The 25,737-nt window shown below is 29.4% G+C and overlaps 2 protein-coding genes and 1 long non-coding RNA gene across 6 annotated transcripts in view; 1 reads left to right on the forward strand and 2 right to left on the reverse strand.

Annotated features, from left to right (window-relative positions):
- LOC149054254 (uncharacterized) overlaps window positions 1–25,737 on the forward strand; it is a 229,629-nt gene that overhangs the window by 123,938 nt on the left and 79,954 nt on the right. The window lies entirely within an intron of this gene.
- Window positions 6,733–10,258, reverse strand: LOC149054256 (uncharacterized). Of its 4 annotated transcripts, none has more exons than XM_089230460.1 (2): window positions 10,104–10,258; window positions 6,733–7,188 (listed from the first exon to the last, which is right to left on the reverse strand). In XM_089230460.1, exons 1-2 carry the CDS (start codon window positions 10,119–10,121, stop codon window positions 6,874–6,876), a joined length of 333 nt encoding a protein of 110 aa, XP_089086586.1. In that variant the 5' UTR covers window positions 10,122–10,258; the 3' UTR covers window positions 6,733–6,873. The 4 variants fall into 4 exon arrangements, with proteins under 4 accessions (XP_089086586.1, XP_089086588.1, XP_089086587.1 ...); XM_089230462.1 differs by having other exon boundaries at window positions 10,100–10,258; XM_089230461.1 differs by lacking the exon at window positions 10,104–10,258 and adding an exon at window positions 7,425–7,680.
- LOC149054257 (uncharacterized) overlaps window positions 23,464–25,737 on the reverse strand; it is a 30,258-nt gene continuing 27,984 nt past the window's right edge. Inside the window, exons 11-12 of the mRNA XM_089230513.1 lie at window positions 24,256–24,447; window positions 23,464–23,543 (exon numbers count right to left, since the gene is read on the reverse strand). Of these exons, the coding sequence (XP_089086639.1) occupies window positions 23,464–23,543; window positions 24,256–24,447 (272 nt within the window). The remainder of the gene's footprint in view (window positions 23,544–24,255; window positions 24,448–25,737) is intronic.

Consider the following 25,737-nt stretch of genomic DNA (forward strand, 5'->3'; position numbering starts at 1 on the left):
CTTAATGAAATTATGAAAATAAAAACAACTGTTATCCAAAATTACAAACTAAATGAAATTCAGTGATATAGGTTAATGATGTTATGTTAGTAGAATAACTTGGTATGAGAGTGTGTTATAATTGTAATAGTTTTAATTTAAAAAAAATTGATATACTTAATGTATGTTATTTTAAATATATACACAATTATTAACTAAAAATGATTTGGGAGAGCTTGGAACATAAACATTTGAGGTTTTTGGTATTATACTATGACAATGCATTAAATTATATTATTACTCATAAAGTCATAGCATCACATTGAACATTTCTAGGCACGCCACTGAACTCATATAGTATTATATTATAGAAAGAATACTTGGGTAGGTAATACTACATCATAGTAACGTTCGTGTTCGTTACATCCGAGGGCGCCCACACGAGGGAGGCAAAAGGGTCATTGCCCCATATCCTGGACATTTAACTGAATATACTTAAATATCGATACCATACTATAATTAACATTATAAGGCTGCAGTTTAACTAACGATTCAGAGGTTTTGTCATCTCTGAAATCAGAAATCGATAATATAATGTACATAGAGTACTGAGCAAATAAAAGTAGGTAACTATATAAGTTATATAGAGTATACCATATATATATATTATGTTTTTGCGGACACGCTGTATATATGTATAGAGCGGTCTCGAAAAACTCTAATAAGTGATTCGTACAAACGACTATTGGGCGGCTCGTGTGGAAATCAGAGATCTATTGAAAACCCCGACCGGATTCGCTCTGCGGGTGCGAGGGACAGATTACTGCTGCAGTATATACAATTATCGCTACTTCCAAACATTTTTTTTTTTTAAACTTTTCATCGCATGACGAGATTTTTTACGATTACAATAATGATTATAATATATATAATAATAATAATAATCAGTCGTTCATTGTGCGCGCGCACCGCGCGTTGATTACATTATTATCAGTACTTTGGAAATGCATGCAGAAAGAATGGGCGTGGGGAATATACCGAGAAATCGCTGTCGGGCAAACGCGTCTCTCATTTTTACTTTGGTAAGTTTTTTTTCGCTGAAGTTTCGTGGTCTCTCCGCCCACCATTACGTATTTTATACATTCATGTATATGTTATGATCACGGCTAGGTTTTCGTTTATGAATGTATATTATAATGATATTATAATGATATTATATCCGACACATTTTTTCTTCAGTATTTTTCTCTTCTATACAACAAAATACTTTATAATTTCGATTGGCCAAATCGTCTACACGGCTCACCGACGAATGATCATACAAAATTATTATTATCAAAACTAAGGGTCATCATTCGGCATTCGTTTTTCATAGGCATGCGCTCGTACACATTTTGGGATCGGAACAGGAATTTTTTTAGAGAAAAAACAGCTAAATCGAGAGGTGTACGATTGGTACGATCTGTCGATCTATGTTTACGGTGCTTAATCATGCGACAAAAATTATATGTATCGTGTGAGGTCAATTGCATACTTACAACTGTGATACAAGTAATTTACCTCATAATAATATAGGGTGACTCGTCCATGATATTGGTTATGAGATAAATTTAATTCGGATTTAATTCGTTGCGTAATTTTCTCTATTGACGGGCGCGTATATATTATACAAAATCGTTTACCCATAATGTGCACTTGTTGGTATATTTTACGCACTTGTTATATAGTTCGATCGGATGTGGCAATAAATTTCACGAAAATCGTTACGTTAAGCAGCCGCGCGCAATCGTCTCGTATCTGGTCCCGACGCGCGCGTTATATTACACTACCTATATATATTATAATAATAACATAATTTAATATTCTAATATATGCAGTGAGGGCCCGTGTGCAGAGGACACTTCGACTTCGGGATGTATGGTTCGACAGCGTGATGGTTTCGGCGGGGGTGAGGGAACCATCACACTATTGTTGTATATGTCCGTAAGATATTATGACGCGCGCTCGTGCAATATAACAACAGCGATATTATATTAAAATAGCAAATTAAACGTATATATAATATATATATTATTATATTATTTATGCTCACCTGTTGAACGTCGGCCAACAGGACGAAACATTGATACGTGATAGCATCTGCTGATAACCGCGTATAGGACGTGGCATATATGCGCCAAATATAAAATAATATACAAACATGTATACATATATAGGTATATACGCGTATGGCATTCGAATTTGTGTCTCTACACTATATATCACTTATTATAATATATAGGTACATGGCTGCTACCTATCTTCACACACACACACACACACACACACACTGGGCGCATACCCATATACCTATATAATAGCCTGATGTGGTGTACAGTGTATACACGTCGCGGTGCTACGCTTCCATCATGTGCGTTCGCGTACGTGCCCGGTCCGGTGCAGTTCTGTCATTGCGGTCACGTAAATATTATAGTATTGTTATAGGTATGGGTTAGGTACCTACCTATATGAATATATATAGTACGCGTTTATGTACGCTGCAGCAGACGCACAAACGGCCGGCAACTACCGGTCCCGCCGAATCGTACTTACGAGGACGGAATACTAAAAGCTCATATTATATTATATATAGAGTTAGGTACCCACCTCATATACCTACACAGAGTCAGGAGCGAAACGCGATGATGGGTGGGTTATTATCCTACACGATATTATATACTGCTGTATAGCTTATATACGTAATAAAATAATATGATAATGATATAATTATATAGGCACATGTCATATGATTATTATTATTATTATTTTTGTGTTATATTGTATACTTACGTTTTGTCTGGTCGGTCGTATTTCACTTTCCAAGCAACCGGTTCGATGTTCGTCTCGCGTACGTCCGTCTGCGATGCGCACGTCCCCTCGGATCACCTGCGCGTGGGTTTAGTATAATATAATATTGTTATTATTATCATATTATTATATATGCGAGTACGTGCAAGACAGAATATTCTTTTCCGCGTCTATTGTGACAAAAAATATAGTACCTACCAAACAGAAAAAAAAAATGTTTTAACGCGTGTTACATATTATTATATTATGTTAAATTATTATGATATATCATCGTCGTTGTGACGACTGATGCACGTTGTACCTACCTATTTGTATATGATATTGTTCAGGTTATTTGTCCACTTCGTCAGCCCTGCCCGCAACAATCGCTTCGCCTTGACGAGTAGTCGACGCGAAAAAGATTTTTATTTGCATCATAAGCATTAGGTAATATAGTGCAGAATTACTATTTGTGTTTTTGTAGTAAAAGGTGAAATAATTATATTGCATATACTTAACAAACATTTCAATACGCTGATATGATAAACTTATACATCGATAGAACTCGCGCTGAGCTCACATTTTTTAATTTTTCAGGAATTTGAAATTTTATGAAGATTTTGTAATAAAAAAAAATATACTGATGAACTGTGTGTGCCCTTAATCATCATTTGAATAGCTTTGGGCCAGAAAATTGATTAATAAAATATAAATCTGCGTTTTTTAAGGACGAAGGATTATTAACTTTATTACTGAAAATCGGGTTGAGAATTTTTGATTTTTGCGAGAAAAAAATGAAAACTTTATCGCGTGTGCGGTACCTTATATGCGATTATAGTTATGTTTAAGTTTAAGGATTAGTAAACGAACATTCATAGTGGTGAAACATTTATTGCGTTTTCATATTATTATATATAAATGTATTATGTATAACGTATACCTAATACATTACATGATATAATGATAAACGTAATAAAACAATAAAATATACTCAACTGAATAATGATTAAAATTATTAATTACACGTTTATTTATATATTTTTTAAATTAATGTACTTAGGTGAAGAGAAAAATTGCTTTCAGTTATATATATATATATATATGTGTATAGTAATATTGTGAACTGTAGGTACTTAACTCACGCATTGATAACCGCAGATCAATGTGTGCCAATTACCTATTATCAATATGTATCATTATTATAGGTAATGTTATATATATAGATGTTGATGTATCAACATCACGTTTTACGATTACAACAGAAATATTATAATTGTATGAACATTATTGAGACGAATACCTATTTAAAGTTATAATACACATTACAGACATATGATAATGATAATATGCTATATATATATGTAGTATGTACATAATAATATACCTACATATAACACATAGCAAATAATAATAATATTATTATTTTCATATATTTTATATTTTATTGATACTATTTAATATGGTTAAACTATATTATACATTTTACGTTTGTCATTCATCAAAAATGCTCCATCAATAAAAAATAATATAATAATATTAAAAATACTTATAGAAAAATAATTCGATTTATTATTTTAATTTTAATAGTAACACAATATTATCGGTTTATCACCATTGGAGAAGTGTAAAAAACATTTGAAACCGCAAAACTATACCGCGCAAATTACTAGAGTTAATATAACAATCGTGAGTTATAGACATTTATCATCCAATAGTTTAGTATTCTCATGTCAAGAATTCAAAAATATGTATAGTAACTGATATTTATAGAGCGTACCCTGTTTTTATGAACACACGATAATATACCGAACTTTTCAGTATAGGATAAATCGACCAAGGAAAAAAAATATTATTGTAATTAAATTCAAATTTTACGATACCATAATATACTTGTACAGTAATTTTACAAGTATATTATATAGATACCTACCGTCTCTGGCAAGTTTGGCTACGTAGTTGTATGCAGCCAAAATTATGTTATCGGTATAGGTAGGAATATAATAATAATATGTTATCGTACGCGCTGATGGCGCCGGGAAACGGAACGTCTCGGTTGTCATTGCGCTATCACACAAACATGAAATATTATTTATCGTCTTTCTTGATACACTTCGTGCCACCGCCAACAATCTAGCCATGCGACCAACCTGCACAACTGGTGAAAATTATTGTATTAAACGTAAAATATGAAATATATCTCGAGTAAGCAAACATCATATTATTATAATATTTCGGCTACAACCATACATCGGACAACCAGCCAACAATTTATTATAGCAGCAATCTATCATCGGTTATAAGTTCGTAGTCTGTTGCGAATTGTACGTCGTCAACCTCGACAACAGCTGCAGATAAACATTCAAGCAAGCAAACAAACAACAAGCACCTTACTTTATAATAATAATAATATACAATGAAATTTCCTATTCTATTGTGAAAAATAGCGACCAATTCCAAAATAATTCAAAAACATACCTATAGCGCTATAGCTATTATAATGCGTTTTTGTGGCTGTACGTTCGGTTATAGGCTTTATTGTATGATAAAGCGCGATAATAATGGTTTATTAATATTATTATTATTATTATAATCAACTATTTGAATAAAAAAATCTAACTTCACACATATATATATATATATACTTTTCTTCTTTTTTAATAATATTTATCAAGAGTTATGTGCAGTTGCCGTCTTTGGTAGGAACATTGTATTTTAGGACTAAGCCTAACACTTCAATCTCCCTCTTTCGCACGGCCGCTCCTTAAATTACAATATAATTGTATAGTCTGCAGTATTACGCATATTATTATTATAATACCTATGCAGGCCATACTTGAATTGTATACAATGCGATGGTACGCATGCCTCCCAGCTCATTTAAAATTTTGCGAATTTATCCATGTAAATTAAATAGCAAGAATTTGTAAGACCACTGCCGTAATTTGAACATCATCGGTTTATACAGAAAATTAAATTCATGTTTTTCCCGGCACTCAAATTCCTACTTCTTCTACAGTCAAATATCTAGGACTTATACTTGATCGCAGACTTACCTGGGCTCCTCACCTTAGATCTAAAAGAAAAAATTTAAACCTACGGCTGCGCCTGTTAAAAACTTTTTGCAATAACAACAAATACACACACATTAAAACTAAACTCCTAATTTACAAATCTCTAATTAAGCCCATCTGGACATACGGCATACAACTCTGGGGTTATGCAAAAATTTCAAATATCAACAAAATACAAACCTTACAAAACATAGCGTTAAGGAAACTACTTAATGCTCCTCCTTATGTCTCCAACCTTTCTATTCAGCAAGATCTCAGGATGAACTCCGTCAAAGATGAAGCAAAACTCTACTATAAGCGGTTTCACAGTAGGTTACTGAATGATCCTAACCCTCTTATAAAAAATCTAGCAGTCCCTTCGATTCCGGGCAACCCCTTCAGACGTCTCAAACGTAATTGGTGTCGTGACCTGCTAATAAATGCTTGATTCCTAGATCAAATTCCCCCTACTAAACTTAACAAAATAGGTAGTGTCATCATTGGGTGGCTTCTTCCGTCATATTATTCATGTTTTTTTTATTACTCTTATCTAATTTGCTTATTATTATATGAATAGATTGTAAATATCTTGTAAAAAAAAAAAAAAAAAAAAAAAATGTTTTTCCCGAGTCCGCGTCATTCAACCAATAGAAAATCAAATTTTCCGTTTAATATAAGCCAATTCTAGACAAATTTCGAGGGAAATGGTCGTAAAAAATGGTGTGAATTCCCAAAATTCGAAATGGGTAGGGTTAGCGGAGAAAATATGCATTAGTTACGTCCCAATGGGGGTCGTTGTGGATTTAAGATAATAATATATATAATAAATTATATTGTCAGAAAACTGGAATTTGTAAATTTAAAAAAACTCGTCAGATTATTCGTTGAACCTTATATTCAGGTAGAAACTTATTATATTACTATGTAATTATTTTTTCTCGATGTTAATACATCGTAGTACAATATTATACCCATCATACATGTTATGTTATTATGTCTACGAGTCACCATCAAAAACTCATTGGTTGTCGGATCGGGTCTGCAGTTTGCAGTCGGACGACGGTTGTGCGTCCGTCTGCTGCACGTAGTAACAGCTCGTCGACTTGGTCAGAGATGCTCTCGGCAGGTCGTCGTCGTCTCCGCCGACGGGCAATATGGACACATCTTCTGTTTTTCCGACCAGCTGACGCCTCTCACGCCGGTTTTCGACGTTATTTGCTGCAGCCCTATGCCCGAGTATCGGCATGCTGACGGTCGTCTTCAGAGGTTGTTTGCGGTCCGACGAGTTCGTCAATTCGTCGGCCAAATCGCGTCTGTCCATTGAGACGATAGACTATAATAATTATGACGTATGATATATTAAATTATGATTATATTAAGTTACGGTTGTAAGCAGCGACGACAGTTATTAACTACTTATCTGGTATATAGTTACGACTAATATAGGTATTATACCAAACAACGGTGTCAACACTTACAACTCGCCTTCTCGGCTATTGCCTATCAGTAGCCGCGATGTGATTAATGATATTATGTAAAATATTATTTTATCGACAGGTAGGTACTTACGTATTATATTATTTACAGATTGTACGAAATAAAAGCGTTTCCGGAAATGACGACTACGACTATATCGCGACTGATTGATTGCCAAGCTGCAGTCGATCGATCGATGAGCTTTGCTCGTAATTATACAATATTTATAATAAAGTTCGATTTAGGTGTAATGTAATACCGTTTATGATGTTGTTATTTTAAACAGTTTGCAATTCATATATAATATAAGTTGTTATTTTATCCGTTGCCTCGTTGCGGCGTGTGATCTTTGATTGTTGTGCAAACAAACGACGACAGTCGATTGCTGCAAGCTTACCGCAACATATTGTATAATATGTACCTACCTAATATTATTATATTGGTTAATTAATTAATTAATTAAATTATTATCAGCTGAGCGCGACCACGGAGACGATAAGAAGTTGAAAGCAGGAAGAGTTTAACGGAAAACGGTCAAAGGGGAAGGTAAAAGGGAAATAACTCGTAACATATTGCAGTGCTGTAGGTAGCTACACGCCTACACTACTCTACCCAACACCACTGTCTAAACTTTCAAAGATGATAAAAAAAATGGGTTAATTGAATGATAAATTTAATGTATTCAGATCATCATGGTACCTATATCGAAATAAAAATATTCCGCTTCAGTTCATACTGAGTTAAAAATATAGGTTATCATAAAAAAATCTACCGCTATGCAAATTCAGACAAAAAATATTATTAAAGTAAGTACTTAAAATAATAAGAAAACGAAAATTCTTTGAACCACCCAAATGTGACTGGAATGTTATTTCATTCAATTTGAAATGCCGACGTGGTATAAATAATATTATAATATATTGACTGTTATATAGAAAGTATACCAATGCTTATTAAAATTTATAAAATTATCGTAAAATATTACATAGGTTTACAAATATAATTGATAAATAAGTTTTCAATTATCGACCATGATATTATAATATGATAGTGAACAAAATTTTGGAAAATTTCAAGAAAAACATGCTTTTTAACAGAGTCCCCGAAAATATAGAAAAATCATTATAGAATATTAAAATAATACATTTTCGGAAAAAAAAATCAAATTTTTGTGAAAATAATAACATCTTATTTAAGACTTAAGTACGCTTAAAATAATTCTAAGTTTAAAAAATCATGATTAAAAAAAGATAAGGGAACTTTTTTTTTGAATTAAAACAATTTTCAACACTTAATAAATAAAATAATAATAATTGTTGACATCATGTATAATTATGGCTTAATTAAAGCTGCACCTAACTTTAAATACCTAATTGTTTTAGCTAATAAGTGTTATATTGAATATTTGAATATATTCTGAACACTGACCTCTCACGATTGTTTTCAATTGCTATACCTATAACTATACAAATAGTTGAGACCAATATAAACAATTGCAAAAGAAAGCGTGTCCGGTGTCTAGGAAAAATAATCTAAGTAAGCTAAAGTAATTATTTTTATTATTTTGATAACCTTTAAATGTACCTACGTTCTATAATACGTACCTAATATATCATGTTTGATAAAAAAATAAAAAAAATGTTAATCATATTCATATCATAGAAGTAAAATTCACTCGCCTGATATTCCACGTAACATAATATATTATAATATATGTGTTTACTATTTCAAGCGATGTATGTAATAATATTATGTTATTAATTTATACAATTTAAGACCTATTGACTCAATTTTCGACCATAATCATTATAATTAAAACAAAACTGCTGTAGGTAGTTTATATAATATAAATGGGTGTAAAATGCATAATAATATATACATACCGATACAGCCCATACGGTTCCGTGTAGGATGTTTGTATAAATTTGAATATTACATTTCGGCTATTTTTGGATTTTCGTTAATCCACAATTTCGTAACAACCACGGTTTGGGTGTATCGCACGAGGTTATATTATCTAAAGCCTAAAGGAGTAATATACCTACGAAAATGGTTTTTATTGTTTTGTTGTCTTGTAAAACGATATTATCTGGCGATACACAATAGTAATTATAACATTCTTACAAACATAAAAATTTTGTAGTTAGATTTTCATATAATATTATATTCTTAAAAAACAAAAAATATAACAAATAATTATAATTTGAATATTGACGGCATCATAATAGATATAATAGTTTTAACGACCACTATAAATCACATAAATAGATTTATGAAATCTCGGAATTTTCAGTATCTATTTTACAACGAAAATTAATACCTAATATTTTATACCCTATATTACTGATGGATATTTCACGAGAGCAATTACACAATATAATTTTATAATATACTAATATAGTATACTAAAAACTAATTAACTATAAAATGTATTAACAGATATTTGACAAAAAATTATTATTATCATGGAATTTATAGTAGGTATACCTAGTAGCCAGTATAGCTATATTCCAAATAACGTTTAATTGTAAAAGCAATATTAAAATATTACGTAAATATTATATTATAGTTTTTTTTAAAGTAGAAAAATAAAAAATATACAATCTGTATAACAAAAATACAATAAGTAATTTGGATAACAATTTTTATCAATCTGGACGGCTTGAGGGAAGGAAGAGTCCATTGACACTACTTCCAATATGAACTTAATTTAAATTTAATTTAATTGCATAAAATAATTATAAATATTATAGTTATAGTATATTTACCTACACGTACTCTGGAACACATTTTTGCAAGCCCGGCTACGGGCTAGGTATTAATTTGTATTCTCGTAACACGCCACTAAAATAGTATTATATCATCGATATTTTGGAATTTATAGCTTAAAGATTAAATGATGCCATGATGCACTCCGAGGCATTTAATTGAAGGTAAACACTGAATTTTGATGGATTTTATTGATCAAGTATAGAGAAATAAAGATACTTTGTTCGATTCACGAGAGTTGCCAACACCCTATGAGGCTTCATACCATTACGGTGGTATTATACCATAAATCTTATACCACGTATAAAATTATGTTTGGTACCTATAAGGTCTATATATAATGTATTATACCGTAACCGTATTTTTGTAATTTGTATTTTGTGCGGTTATTCACAGTGGTATTCTATCGGAACGACCGCTAGTTGAACATGTTGGTAGCACTGTAAATTTCGTTTATTTATGTCTTGTCGTTCTACTCGTTCTAGATCAATTAGTTGTTGATCATATTATTTTAATTACTAAATTAGCATAAAAAACCCCGTCTTTTAAAAAAAAATTTTTTGAAATTCGTTAGGGGCATGGTAAAGTGCATTTTAGCCAAGATTTTTTTCAAAGACGTAATGGTTTCATAAAAAGTAAGTAAGTACTTAGAACTATTATATTATTATAACAATATGTAAAATCTCTACTTTGGAACCTACATTAATATGACAAACAAAAGTCGTTGACTAACACTGTATAGATTACATAGTGTATGCGAATCATTGTTTATACATAATATTTTATATACACATATATTAAAAATGCAAAAATATATATATACAGGGTGTACCGCAAGGATTTACCCATTGCGATATCTTACGAAATAATGGAGATATCAAAATTCTGGTTTTATAATAAGATTCATAAGGATATGAACTAAAATTACTTCATTTTTAAATTTATTTTAATGTTTTTGTAAAAAATTTGAGAAATATATTTTTTTATTTAATTATTTCCAAAAAAATTTTATTTTCATTAATTTCCTGATTTTTATTATTTTTTCTAGTTTTGAAGAAATAAAATATGATTATAAATTTATAACTATTAGGAACACGGAAAATATTCAGCCTTCTGTATGGGAATGCGCGCGGCGCGGCGGGTCACATGTTTGATAACATTACCGTGTTAAATAATACGCAATTTTTCTCGAAACTAAAAAAAATATTTAAAATCGGGAAATAAAAATTTTGAAACTTCAATATTTTCAGAAAAATAAACTCAACAAAATGGCTATCTTGAATATTTTTTTTTTTGAAATAATAAAATAAAAAAAGATATTTTTTAAATTTTTTACCAAAACATTAAAATAAATTAAAATATGAAATAATTGTAGTTCTTATCCCTGTGAGTCTTATTACAAAACCAGAATTTCGATATCACCATTATTTCGGGAGATATCGCAATGGGTAAATCCTCACGGGACACCCTGTATAGCACCTGAATTATATTATTATTTTATCTTACTGGTAATGTATACCAATGTATATATTGATAGATTGTAGGTAGATACAATCATAATAATATTATTATTATTATTATTGTACATGTGCGTGGAGAGATGATGTGCGTTTAAGCAAACCTTGCTGCTCCGGCAGCGTTGTATTTTTAAAATGAATTATTCAACGGAATAAAAGTGTGTGGCCGATAATATTATACATTTATATAGGTAGTGTATACACCACCGCCAAAGTTGTATTAAATTATATATATATATATAATAATAGTAATATAATAGTAATAATATAATAGTATATATAATAGTATTATATATATATAATAGTTCCTCACAACTCTCGACAGTTTATAGGTACCTATTACATATATAGCAGTGTAGAACAAAAGGCGTGGCTAGCGGAAAAGCAATACTTTTTCTTTAATCTCGACGACGGGCAAAGGGGTTGAAATATATTTCAAGTTCCGACAGACAGCGACAAAATAACGCAGAATACGCATTTGAGCAATATAATATATTATTTTATCATGGATGTGATATGTATATGATTTGGCGTCGACAGATCTTGTCTTTATTTTTTTTTTCATACAATAAGGTGGCTCATCCGGTGTGTACTAGTTGCGGTCATAATCAAAAATTACGTACTAGTTGCGGTCATCCCTCAAAAAGGTTGCATACTAGTTGCGGTCACCCATCAAAAAGGTTACATACAAGTTGCGGTCACTTAAAAAATAATAATAACTAAGTATACTAAATAATATAATATAATATAGTTTATATAATAATTAAATATGAAATTAATATTTCATTTATTTATTTAATTTAGAAAAATGTATCAATCAACATTTTCCTTCCAATTTATATCGAAAATATAACATACTTAGGACTGTCTACACACTATTATTTATTGTGTAGGTATAGTTAAAAATGTTGATACTTATGTTTAAATTATTCGAATATTCGAAACTATGATCGGAGTATACAATTTAATCTATTTTATTTATAAACGCTGTGTACATTAAATCGAAAAATATGTTTATCGTATAATACAAATTTCGCCTAGAATTAGAGTATAATAAAGCTATGACCGCAATTAAGATAGTACCTAAATTGGCGTGACCGCAACTGTTATATCTGTTTATCTCAAAAATCGTCATTGTTCACCCCTATTTCTCAATTAATTAATGAATTTATTCATATTTAACTTGTGCTACTTATTATTACTTAATTATTAATTACCATATTTTCCAATTCCTATGATTTTTTTGAATTAGGTACCTAGTATTATAAGGAGTGTCCTAGCTGTGCCTATACATAATACTTCTGTTTTTAAAATAAGAACTCACCCATCCTCTTTACGGTGTAAACTATTTTTTTGGATAATTTTAACGAGTGATATTTTAGCAGTGTTAAAATGTTAATATTTAAGAATGATTTTACAAAGATGTAAAATATATTAATATCGTATCTAGCTATTGGAAAATTCTTATAAATTACCTATAAATAATTTTAAAGTTGATATAGTCTCAATACCTTTCAAACCCATTATTATAAATTCAAACTCGTGGTATAGCCTATTTGTATATAGGTAGGTATAAAAAATACAAATGTTAAAAACTTAAAAACTATACTCGTTTGAATTTTGATTTTGACGTGTCAAAATTACAGAAAAAGGTTCCCATAAATAATGTACTGTACAAAAAGTAGGCTGTTATTTGAAAAATAGAATTTTGTATCTTCGCTGTACTCTCTTTAATGTAGAAAATTTTAAAAAATCTCGTGAATATGAAAAAATACGCTTTATGAATATACTTAAAAATTCTTTAAAATTGGATTTTTTATAACTGTGAATTTTTGTAACGTGCGTGCGATGTGTAAAACAGGGTGAGGTACACGCTTCAAGTGGGGAAGAATGTAATATGAAAGAAATATGATATAATGTTCGTCGATTCGCAAACGACATTATTTATTATTATTCAAATTTCGCGAGCTCAAAGACGAGTATCGTCAAATGGACCGGTAGTGCACATAAAATATAGTTTATATTATATGTGTCAGTCAGATATCATCCCGAGCGAGACTTAAGAAGGTGAAGTATACTGTATTATATTGTTATTATAGCAAAGTGTGAAATGTGCCGGAAATTTTAGGACATTTTCGACGGCCGATTGAACCGGAGACGGGATAATGTCGTTATCATCGTCATTATTATTATTACTATTATTACATCAAAATACGTGTGTATATATTTATAATATTATTGCAAGATAACTGCACCCGAACGAGCCCCGCGAGTTTTTGTGTCGTGATATTATAATAGCGTCATAGTCACGTTAACCGTCCGAAACGATCCGATCATGCGGTCCGTTGGAACCGGCCAATTTTTAAAACAAAAACGAATTCATTAACAATGTTTTTTTTTTATCCTTCAGCGCTTGTAAAACGATTATTTAAACTATAAAATTACAGTATACTGTAGCCAGCAAATCGTTACGCGTTCGATCCATTTGTCTCCGTCGACGAGCGTTCAGAAAATATTATTATTATTATAATTGCATAATAATATATTTCAAGCTATAAATGTATTTTAAGTTGTTGAGTTTGTATGACGTATTCGAATTGTAAGTAAAGTGCGAATAATTTTATACGATATTTATGTTATATGTTAAACCATTTTTGTCTTATCAAAACTTTAAAAACACTCACCAAACGGTTTTTTTGAATATTTATATATTATTGATATTACGAAAAAAATGTGTTCTGCTCAAGTAACATATTATATTAATTGTAGGTATAAAATATATAAACAGGTTAGCATTGTGGTTTAGCATTGAAAATAGGAAATAGATAGTTTTGGACAGCCTGCGCCCTGCATTGGATTAAAATATACCTACATATTTTTTTAATCTAATAAAAAAAAACTTATTTACAATCTGTACTTAAGTTTAAGTATACCTAGGTATTTTACTATTAGGTTTGTATAAGTTATGGACAAATATTGATTTGCATAATAATATAGTTGAAAGAGTAGCTACATTAGAATCACGTAGGTACCTAATGCAAGAATTTATTTTTTTTATCTCATTAGCACATTTTTTTTTCAAAACCATAATAATATGCGTTCAAAGAATTATAACGTAAAGTAACGTGTTTCTACAATCGACAAACAAATTATCATTTCACGTAGAAATAATATTTTTCTATCGTATATTCTAATATCAATATATTATGTCTGTAAATTATCTCTATTTGTGGTTCCACTATTTTGTTTAGGGACCGGATGTGGCGGTTACACATGATTTTTTTGCCAGAATCCAATCTATTAGCCATAAATAATATTATTCAACTTATTATTCCTACAAAATAACGAACGATTTAACCTTTCGACTTCCAATCTTTTTGTGTCTTATGAACAAGACTGATATATTTTAGGTCATTTTCATACTTTCGAGGGATCCGAGTGGGAAATCATAATTCGATTTTTCATGCGTATTCACCACGCATTATATTATTTCATAAGTATATACTATATAATATATAGCGAATTTTATTTCTATGGTGCGCACATTAATATTATTATAAGTGAGACTTTGCATAAGTATAGTTGGTGTTTAAAGGTTATACAGGATGAATCAATTACAACGATAATATCCTTATTTTTTCCTTAAATAATAAAATCGTTATAATTTTAATTTGGGAAATTTTTAAATACTCAAAGACAGGTATTTTAAAATTCTTGAGATTTTTTGAACTGCTTAAATAATATTCTCTGTCGATTCAGACTTCTGATTTTCAAATGAGAACCTCCCTCTCCTTTTTTTACTGTGATATATCAGATAATTTTTCTAATACTTTTACAAACAGAATTAAAATCCTTGTGATTAGTTTTTGAGTTACTTAAATTTTGTATTCTAAGTATAAAAAACCAGTTCATGGAATTTAATATGGAAGATTATGGGAAATATACCTGTAAAAAGTATTTTAGTGATTCATAGCAATAATGTGTAAAATTGTCCAAGTATATTATAGTATATCATACATAGAATAAACATTTTAATAGCTGGGAAAATATTCATTCAATTTTGAATTGCATAGGTAAATATAAATAATAAGTAAATCAGAATTTTAAAAAAAAAAAAATCCCACTTATTATTTAAATTGTTGTTTATTCATTCCAAGAATCAGAATTTTTTATTATTTCGCTATTAAGCAAAAAAATGGGAGCGAGCATGCTCGGTGAATCAACCTGTATATTATATACTGACGTATATAAAAAAACATTCTCGTAATATATTATTGGTAAATATTGTAATAGTACACCTACATAAAATCAAATACGTGAATATATATGTAGACATGTAAAGATATTTTGGTAAGCTTCCAATACGATATTATAGTTTGCATTACGATTGTGAAATTAAGAGGAATTTAAATATTTTAAAACAAAAAATTTTCACGGAACGCGTGCGTAATAAAATCAATTTATGTTCCTCGTCAATTTCTACCTTTCATAAATAATTAATTTTCATAATTGTTTTTTCTTTGCCAATTTCGATATTCACGATCTGTTCACGAAAGAGAATTGAATGCGTTTATTTTATTTTTTATGTTTGTGGTGTAAAATACTATATGTATATAGTAGTACTCGTATTTCACAAATTGTATATTAAACAATGATTCTACATAACGATACCACCAACTCGTAGAGGTATTTTTTTATTCTTTTCAAGTTTGGATTTAACGATTATTTAAATAGAAAATTAAAGAACCTAATCGTTTTTATAGTGCTCAAACTTATAAACCAGTGGTACTCAATCATTTTAGATTAAAGACCTCCCAATTTATATTTATTTAATTGAGGCAACCTTTTACTAATACATTACATTACATGCGCAGTACAAATTATACAATATGTATGTGTGTATTAATAAAATGCTTTTAATTGTGTGAAATCATCACAGAAATCCACCACCGTCATCGGCCACTTTTCATTCATCCGATCACAATCATTGTTTCAAAACATGTAAAGATACATTTTGAAATTCCGTTGCGGTTATATTATAGTCGATCTTAGGTTAGGTTACGATTGTATCCATGTCCTAAGAAATCTTCGTGTTTGAGTAACGAGTTGAAAATATTTGAGAATCACTTTTTTAGATATTTTATTATATTAAAAATAAGTATTACATAAATTCGCAGTATCCTGTTCAAAGGTACAATAGATGCATCAGTTTTCTCGGAGTTAAGCATTAAGATCTCTGCTGTAGTTATTTTTGCAGAATAGAATAATATTATACTTTGTCTCTAAGTTGTAACAAATATTTAAATAGTCATCAATTTATATTGATTAGAAGCTCAAATAAGTATTGTAAGCTGCAATCTTATCGATCGTCCAAAACTCCTTGCAAAGATTAATATCACATTCCTAAATTCCTTATAATATCCACCGATGTTTACCGATCATTCGCTTTTTTATTTATCTCATAATATTATACGTTTTACCGTAGACTGCAGTGCGTGTTAACAAACTCTAATGAGTATGAATCGCTTTTTTCTTCTAAAACATAACATTTAAGATTTAACTAACCCTAATAGATCTATGTATTATTAGTTATTACATATGTCATCTCAGTGACGAATGGCTATCAAATTATATCATTAGAATGTATATTAAGTTTAACGAGTTCTCGTACAGCTGCTATTTATTATTTATTTATTGCTAAATGCTATGTAATGGACTGTGTGCAATTTACAACGCTTAATAATTTTTAGTTCGGGGCGTTACATAAATAAATATTAATATTAAATAATGATACACTCTATATGTTCATCACTTAAGTGCTAATAATTATATATGATGGCATAGGTATATAAGGCTCGTTGACCGTTGTTAAACATAATATATAATATATCATTACGACATTACAAGCTCCGTTACCCCAACATTGCCATGTTTGAAATTTAGATTCAAACTAATTCAGTATTATGTACTTTATGCTGTACAATTTTTTACAACCAAAATTAAATATTTTACACTTCCCCAAACCTGAGAAAACGCGATTTTACCATGGCCATGCTGTGGTAATGTTACCCTAGCACTGCCTCTAACGAATTTTGAACAAATGCAATTTTCAATGATATAGTATTATGTACTTTATTTTATATAATTTTATACAACCAAAATTAAATTTCGCACATCTCCCCAAGCCCAAGGAAATTGCGATTTTATAATGTTCATGCTACGGTAAAGTACCAAGTACCTAAGTATTGCTTTAGCCGCTTTAGGTAAAATAATTATTAACTGCAATAACTAATATTCACATTTAGTTTACAAAATGTGTATAATGGTAATTAATGTTATTAAATATATTTTACACTTTTAGAAAATAAATATTTAAAATTTGTTTTCATTGCTTTTGAATATGGTATTCCTATTTATAAATATAAAAATTGTATTCTTGATATTTTTAGAGTAGATATTATATTATAACATTTTGATTTTTTTTTGGCTTAGTGATACTTTATTCTGGGTTGTCGTAAACTTTCCAATAGTTATTTGTTCTACGAGGAAATTGGCGATTGTTTGATACTTGATAATAATAATAATATGCAACTATTAGTTTTGAAACATCCTTCAACCTTTCCCTAATCAATGATCATTTGATCATGTCTTTGATATTTATAGATAATTAAAAATAGCTTATCATTATTGAAATACAATTACCATATGAAAATCATATACTTGTGTCATTTATTATATAGAACATAATATCAACCGATGTTTATTTTATATTGCCTTATATTGGTTGTATATTGGTTGTATATTATGTATATATTATTAAATTGATTTGGGTTCAAGGTGTTCAGGCTATTCTATTTTTTGTATTCAACCTATGAATTATATTTGAGCATATTTTGCAGAGTTTGGGGTAATATTAAGGTTCATTATAGCATTAGTGACCGAATTTTATGTAATTACACATTAGGTAGGTTCCTAAAACTTATCAATAAAAGCCAAAAATAATTTTGTCATCGGGGTGATTTGTCTGATTTCTTAACATTTCTACATAATATTTTTATCATTAAACATATAATTTGAGGTTATAATATCAGATTTTGATACATTTTATCAACATTTGAACTTTGAGTGCTTATAAAAATAAAATTGTACCTATTACCTGTCCTGTGCATATCTTAAATGTGTTTTAACTGCTATTATGATAACTTATAAGGAACCTCATATTAAATTAATATGAGTATTGTATTATCATTTATCATTTAAATAAAAATATTTTAAAAGTGAAATATTTAAAATGTCAATTAATAACTTACTCTAAATTTGTAAATTTGTTTTGCAAATTACATCATAAATAAGGGGTTCTTATCCAAAGCAATCAATTTTTATAAATATTATTTTTCATTTACAGAAAGACCAATTTTCTATTTCAACATCGCTGAAAGTTTAATATTTATTTGAACTATAATATGGTTCTATAATAGAAAAATTAAAAAATCAACTCATTGTTAGAATTAAATTTAATAATAAGTTGATTTGTATCTACCTTTTTTCAAAGATTTTGATATTTTATCCAGTAAATAGACTGCTTTGGGAAAAAAATCAAATACCCACAAATAATACTTTTAAACTACAACAAAATAAATGAAATCGAAAACCAATTTTGCGTAAAAATTCCCGTTTTTCCCTTAATTTTTCTTTTGTTTTTTCTTGCGCTTTTGATAACAATTGAGAATTTCAAATTTTGAGTTTTGACCTTCCCAACGCATCAACAAGATTTAATTTCCCATCGAATTAGATATTGTTGAAGAAAATCTAAGCAGTTACACTATTTCAAACCATGGTGACAGAAACACACACAAAAAAAAAAAAAAAAACACACACACACATTGTAATATCAATACATTCAACGATCCGCTAAGAATCTAAAATCTAGACCACAATATATAGACATTATTATAGATATTATTCACTTTTTCATTCTACAAATATCTTATAAAGTTTATTATGATATGTTATAGTATAATATTAGTATGCATATTTGAGAAATAACGTAAATGTAATACCTATACATATAGTATACTGCGTATATAGCTAAGAAAATCCCAGAAGAGGGCAATCGCCCCATTATTACCATTCTCCACCTATAGACTTCTCTCGGTGCACACGGTGGTCGCCATACCATGTGGTAATATTTAAATAAAATATACCTATTATAATTAATAATACAATGTTTATAATATAATTATATTAGTTATTCATACTCGTATATAAATCCATTGAATTCGTTGCTTTTTATATTTAATAAACATTCAAAGAATAAATTTAAATTGTTATTAAATAAAACGCTCGTGTTAATAATAATAATTATATGCTTAAGTGTTAACCGGTTAGATTAGGCGAGACAAACCAATGGGTTTATTTTAACATAAGCCACGTTATATACAAACCTAACATCGTCCGTTAAGTCCTTTTATTATACAGTTTAATTTGAGAGAATATCGTTTTTGTAAAAGCACATACACAGTGTGATGCTTATAATCCGAGACCAAATTAAAAAATACACTATTTTCAAAAAATCAAAATGCGATTTTCACTCTTAAACTTTTAATTTTTAATCTTTTAAATTGACATTAAATTCTATTATATGTATATATAACAGATTTAAATATTATAATAAACTAACCATTAATTTTGTTTTCAGACGTTAGTTTTGGTACCTAAGTCATATTATGAATTTTTATATTTTTTCATAGATAATAGGTATCTATGTCAATAAACATAATATTATATAGTTGTTTGAGTTTGAGCTTTGAATTCGAAAATATGAAACGCTAATTTGATTATAATTTAGTGTAACATATAATTTACCTATTAACTGGTAAATTACAATTCATAATATAATCATACTGTACATTGTAATCTGTAGCCTGTAGGTAATAGTACCTACTTGTTTAAGTTTATTATTATTATTATTTTTATAAAAATTACAGTAAAACGCGTCTCAGTCACGGAACACCGGTATCTATATAATAACAACACAATTATTAATTGTGTATGGGTATTTCAACTGGCACGTCGTAAAATGTGTTTTATTAGTTTATTGGGAAAAAATATCAAATCGTCCATAAACTCAATACCTGTATCTATTATCATGATATATATTACGTCTGATACATTATACAGAGTGATTCACCAAACATAATTACCTCCTTTTTTCCTACAATCATGCAATTATTTCATAATATCTGATTTTTGAAATATTTAAATATACTTAAAAACCATATTTTCAAATCCTCGAGATTTTTTGTTTAAGGAGTGTTCTGTGAAAGTGAACACTTCTGTTTTTCAAATTTAACTTCCCCATTCCCTTTCAACGGTAAATTATTCAGTGGATAATTTTTCTGCAAAATCAAACGTATCAGAATTCTTAAGAGTTGTTTTTGATTTATTTAACTATTCTAAGAATAAAAGGTAATGAAAAATAGTTCATATAATGGTGATTAAAAAATTGTAGTCATTAAAAATCATTATATTCATCCATCGACATTAATCATTTTTGAAAACGGCCGAAGAATTATAAATACTCGAACCAATATTAAGTTTTTTTTTATATTTTTTTAAAACCATTTTTAAGGACTATTATCCTTTAGTGTCCTTAGTAGGTACAAGCATTTTAATAACTAAGAAATAGGATACTAATTTTCTACTAGGTATTACATCGAAATTTCAATAAAATTATCCATTAAAAAATTGGGGGAGGGGGGTATTCAGTTGACAAACAGAAGTTTGTATTTCCAATAATAACACTCTTTATGCATTACAAAAAATATCAATAATTTAAAAAAAAGGCCGAAGAGTAAATAAAAACATTTCAAAAATAAAAATTTGGAAAAATTCATTATTGTCAGAGAGGAAGTGATGGAGTGAGCAAATGCGGTAAATCACCTTGAATACAGCAGCAAGTATGACGAATGACGATACCTATACACAATAAGCTCGTATACATCGCGCGTAATATCGTCTAGAGGGTTTTTGTGCACTGACCAGTACGACCTATACGGCTGGTCAACTATACATAGGTACGTCTTGTGTGTCTACAATATTAATAATAACAATAAATAAACCAGTTATTAGGACGTTACGTTTCCGCAATACGCTTTATGTAGGTACACACATCACACTGCACGCTGCACGCGGACGTATAGTATTATAACGATTCTTATCTGTAAAAATTAATGCCGGTCACATGTACGTCATATCATTATATTATTAGGTATATATAAAATATATTTCTCGTATATATAAGTATATAAGTATATTATTATTATTATTACGAACGTTAAAGGGGCGAAAAAAAAATATGAAATAATGAACTACCTATATATTATATGATATGATATAATATAATATACCTATCTATAAGCTCTGCTAGGCCGCGGAGACGGCAGCTGGACGTCTGTCCGACACACTCAACGACGACGACGACGACGCCGCCGACACGTCACTTCGATGGGTTTCAATAACTACATACAGGTATATATAGGTATCTATACGGTAGGTACATATGACGTGGTACCTATTATATACGAGTGTCCCGCTTGTGCGTATTATTATCGTGATGGCGAGCAGCAGGTGATTTTTGACCGATAGCAGTTATGTGTATATATAATATACTTGCCGAGTATATACTTTATTATATACCTATATATACGGACACACAAAAGTGGAACGGAGCGTTGCGATCTCTTAATTGATTCTGAAAAAATAAAATAAAAAAAGGCACTTACACGTAATATTATTATACCTATATCTATGTATGTATAAAGTAGGTATATCCACGATATCGTTATCTGCACCTTTGATCTTTCCGGGGGCATCCGATAAATTGCTTTCGGAATATTTTCATGCTATCCGGTTCCAATTAATAACGATAATAATAACATATAATATTATAATGTTGTGGCCCGTGTGTACACGTAAAACATAAGGTCGTTCTATTCTTTTTCCGGCGTCTTTTTCATTTTTTTTTTTTTTTATACCACTCGAACAATACATAGGTATAGTTCTTTTCCCTCGTCGACGCTTTTTTTAGTAATAATATTTTTAAACGCCGAATAACGGTGATGCACTGCAGTTTAACTGCGCGCGCGGACACCAACTCAACGGCATGTTGGTTTGCTGATGATAATAACCACTGCGCGGTATATAAAATATACTTTTACCACGGTAACAAAATTTTGTTTTTTTTTTTTACGGCGAGTCGGCAAGCCGGGGTTGTCTCGACGTCAATTATTTGGCTGTAGCCCATTTGCGCCCAAGAGCAGCCCATTTGCGCCCCGAGGGTTATGGACATTTGCGCCCAAAATAAAAAACTTAACACCCTGATTTATAGCCCAAATGCGCCCATTTTGCATGCAACGTTGCCGTTGTTGTTTAAAAATATACAATTCTATGTAAAATCAAAATTTAAAAAAAGTAATAATTTTAAAAATAATGTTAAATACTAAACAGTATACATATTATATATACATATATATTATTTATATTGCATTAAATTCAAATAGAAACATTTTTACGTAAAATCAAAATAATTAATAAATACAATTACAATAATATCACATATACATCTAAATTTTAAATATTATTAATAATCCATTAAATTAAATTTATATAGAAACAAAATAAATAATACATATTAATTGCCACTGTTGTCAGTTGTCGTTTAAGATTGTTTAAAAATATTAAATCCTACGTCAAAAATAATCAAAATTTATAATATAGGTACAAAACTTAACTCCAGATTTCAATTTGACAAATTTATCCGAATTTTCTGATTATGTATTTAATAACTATATCATTAAAGGATGTCCATTTCCACCATCAATTTGGGCTGAACCTCCAACAGACGCACCTCGCACCACAAATTGCGCTGAATCATTTCACAAGCACTTTAACTCCCAATTGTATTCACCTCATCCTCCATTGACTAGTGTAATTGAAAATTTAAAACTTATACAAGTAGAATCATATCTAAAAATAAATGAAATCAAGAAGGGTAAAATAAAATCACGACGTAAAGAGGAAAAAGAAAAAATACAACATACTTATGAAGCGTGGAATGAGTACAGAGGAAAACAGTTAAATAAAATAGAATACTTAAAAAAAATTTCTTATGAATTTCGGGGAATCAATTTATAATAACTGTATGATTATTTTAATATTATTATAATTTAATTATATTTTGTGTTATTAACATCCTTATTATTGACTAATGTACCTATATTATAAATTTTGATTATTTTTGACGTAGGATTTAATATTTTTAAACAATCTTAAACGACAACTCACAACAGTGGCAATTAATATGTATTATTTATTTTGTTTCTATATAAATTTAATTTAATGGATTATTAATAATATTTAAAAAGTCAATAATAAGGATGTTAATAACACAAAATATAATTAAATTATAATAATATTAAAATAATCATACAGTTATTATAAATTGATTCCCCGAAATTCATAAGAAATTTTTTTTAAGTATTCTATTTTATTTAACTGTTTTCCTCTGTACTCATTCCACGCTTCATAAGTATGTTGTATTTTTTCTTTTTCCTCTTTACGTCGTGATTTTATTTTACCCTTCTTGATTTCATTTATTTTTAGATATGATTCTACTTGTATAAGTTTTAAATTTTCAATTACACTAGTCAATGGAGGATGAGGTGAATACAATTGGGAGTTAAAGTGCTTGTGAAATGATTCAGCGCAATTTGTGGTGCGAGGTGCGTCTGTTGGAGGTTCAGCCCAAATTGATGGTGGAAATGGACATCCTTTAATGATATAGTTATTAAATACATAATCAGAAAATTCGGATAAATTTGTCAAATTGAAATCTGGAGTTAAGTTTTGTAAATCAAAATAAGCATCTTCCACTTCATTTGACGGTAAAAATGGTTACCCAAAAAATAATGTTAACCATTTAGCGATATCGCATGACTGATTCTTGTACAATTTTTTAAGATCTGACAAAGAATTTATTTTTCGGTACCAAGATTGACCTAAATAAAATCTACAGCCTCTTATTTTGATATTGGTTTCGATTAGCTTGGGAAACGATCAAATATTATTTTAGATTTTATAGTTACACGCCAATATACTCAATAAATGGCAACGTTGCACGATTTTCACCTGATCTGAATCGGGCGCATATGGGCTATGATTTGGGGCGCAAATGGGCTACGATAAATGGGTTCGGGCGCAAATGGGTTGCGCCGAATTATTATGTATTATAATACACATTATTACACGCGAGTTACATATTATATCTTTATATCGTATTGACATCCGGGGGACGCGATCCGCAGGTATGTGCATTTTGTATTTAGTTCCGATTCGGCCAGAAATCATTTGTTTTTCGTAACGGATTTACCACAGGCGTGCTTATGTCATTATTCTGTTTATCTCTCTGTAGTCTGTGGCGAAGGTCCGAGAAGAAGAATATTCAATATTATATTGCGTACAACTGTACAAGTGCGTTTAAACGAAATTTATGTTTTATTTTTTTGTATTTCGAAAAGAGCGAAGTAGGTACCTATTAATAATAATATTCTACTTGTGTACCTTAACGGTTACAACGGCGTCGTCGAGACGGTTAGGACGAAGTGTTTTGTTATTAAACGTTTTCTAATAGTTTTTGTTTTGGAGTCAAATTTTCTGCATAACTGAGCGGTTTCTGATTAATAATGTGCATAATATAATATTTATACTTATTAGAAATTACATAGCTACTATTATACTACTAATAATAAGTGAAACTGTTATTTATTATTTATTTTTTTTTCTCTTTTTCTTTTTTTCAGTTTTTTGTCATAACTATCAAATATAATGTATATGAATACATTTGACTTACATTTTGTTGCGGATGATATTATCACATCGTGTAAATTTGGTAACATGTCGATTCACTGAAATATTAAAAATAACAGAGTTAAATGATTTCTTCTGATAACGTATGGGTAATGTTTCAATTGTGTATAATAATTTATTATCTTTTCTTAACATTGAAATATTGTATAATAGTTATTATGGTTTTTCAGGAATATTATATAATAACTATATTA

This window comes from Diuraphis noxia, unplaced genomic scaffold (assembly GCF_037042655.1).
Source record: "Diuraphis noxia isolate RWA-SAM2 unplaced genomic scaffold, SU_Dnox_SAM2 contig0009, whole genome shotgun sequence".
Classification (NCBI taxonomy): Eukaryota; Metazoa; Arthropoda; class Insecta; order Hemiptera; family Aphididae; genus Diuraphis; species Diuraphis noxia.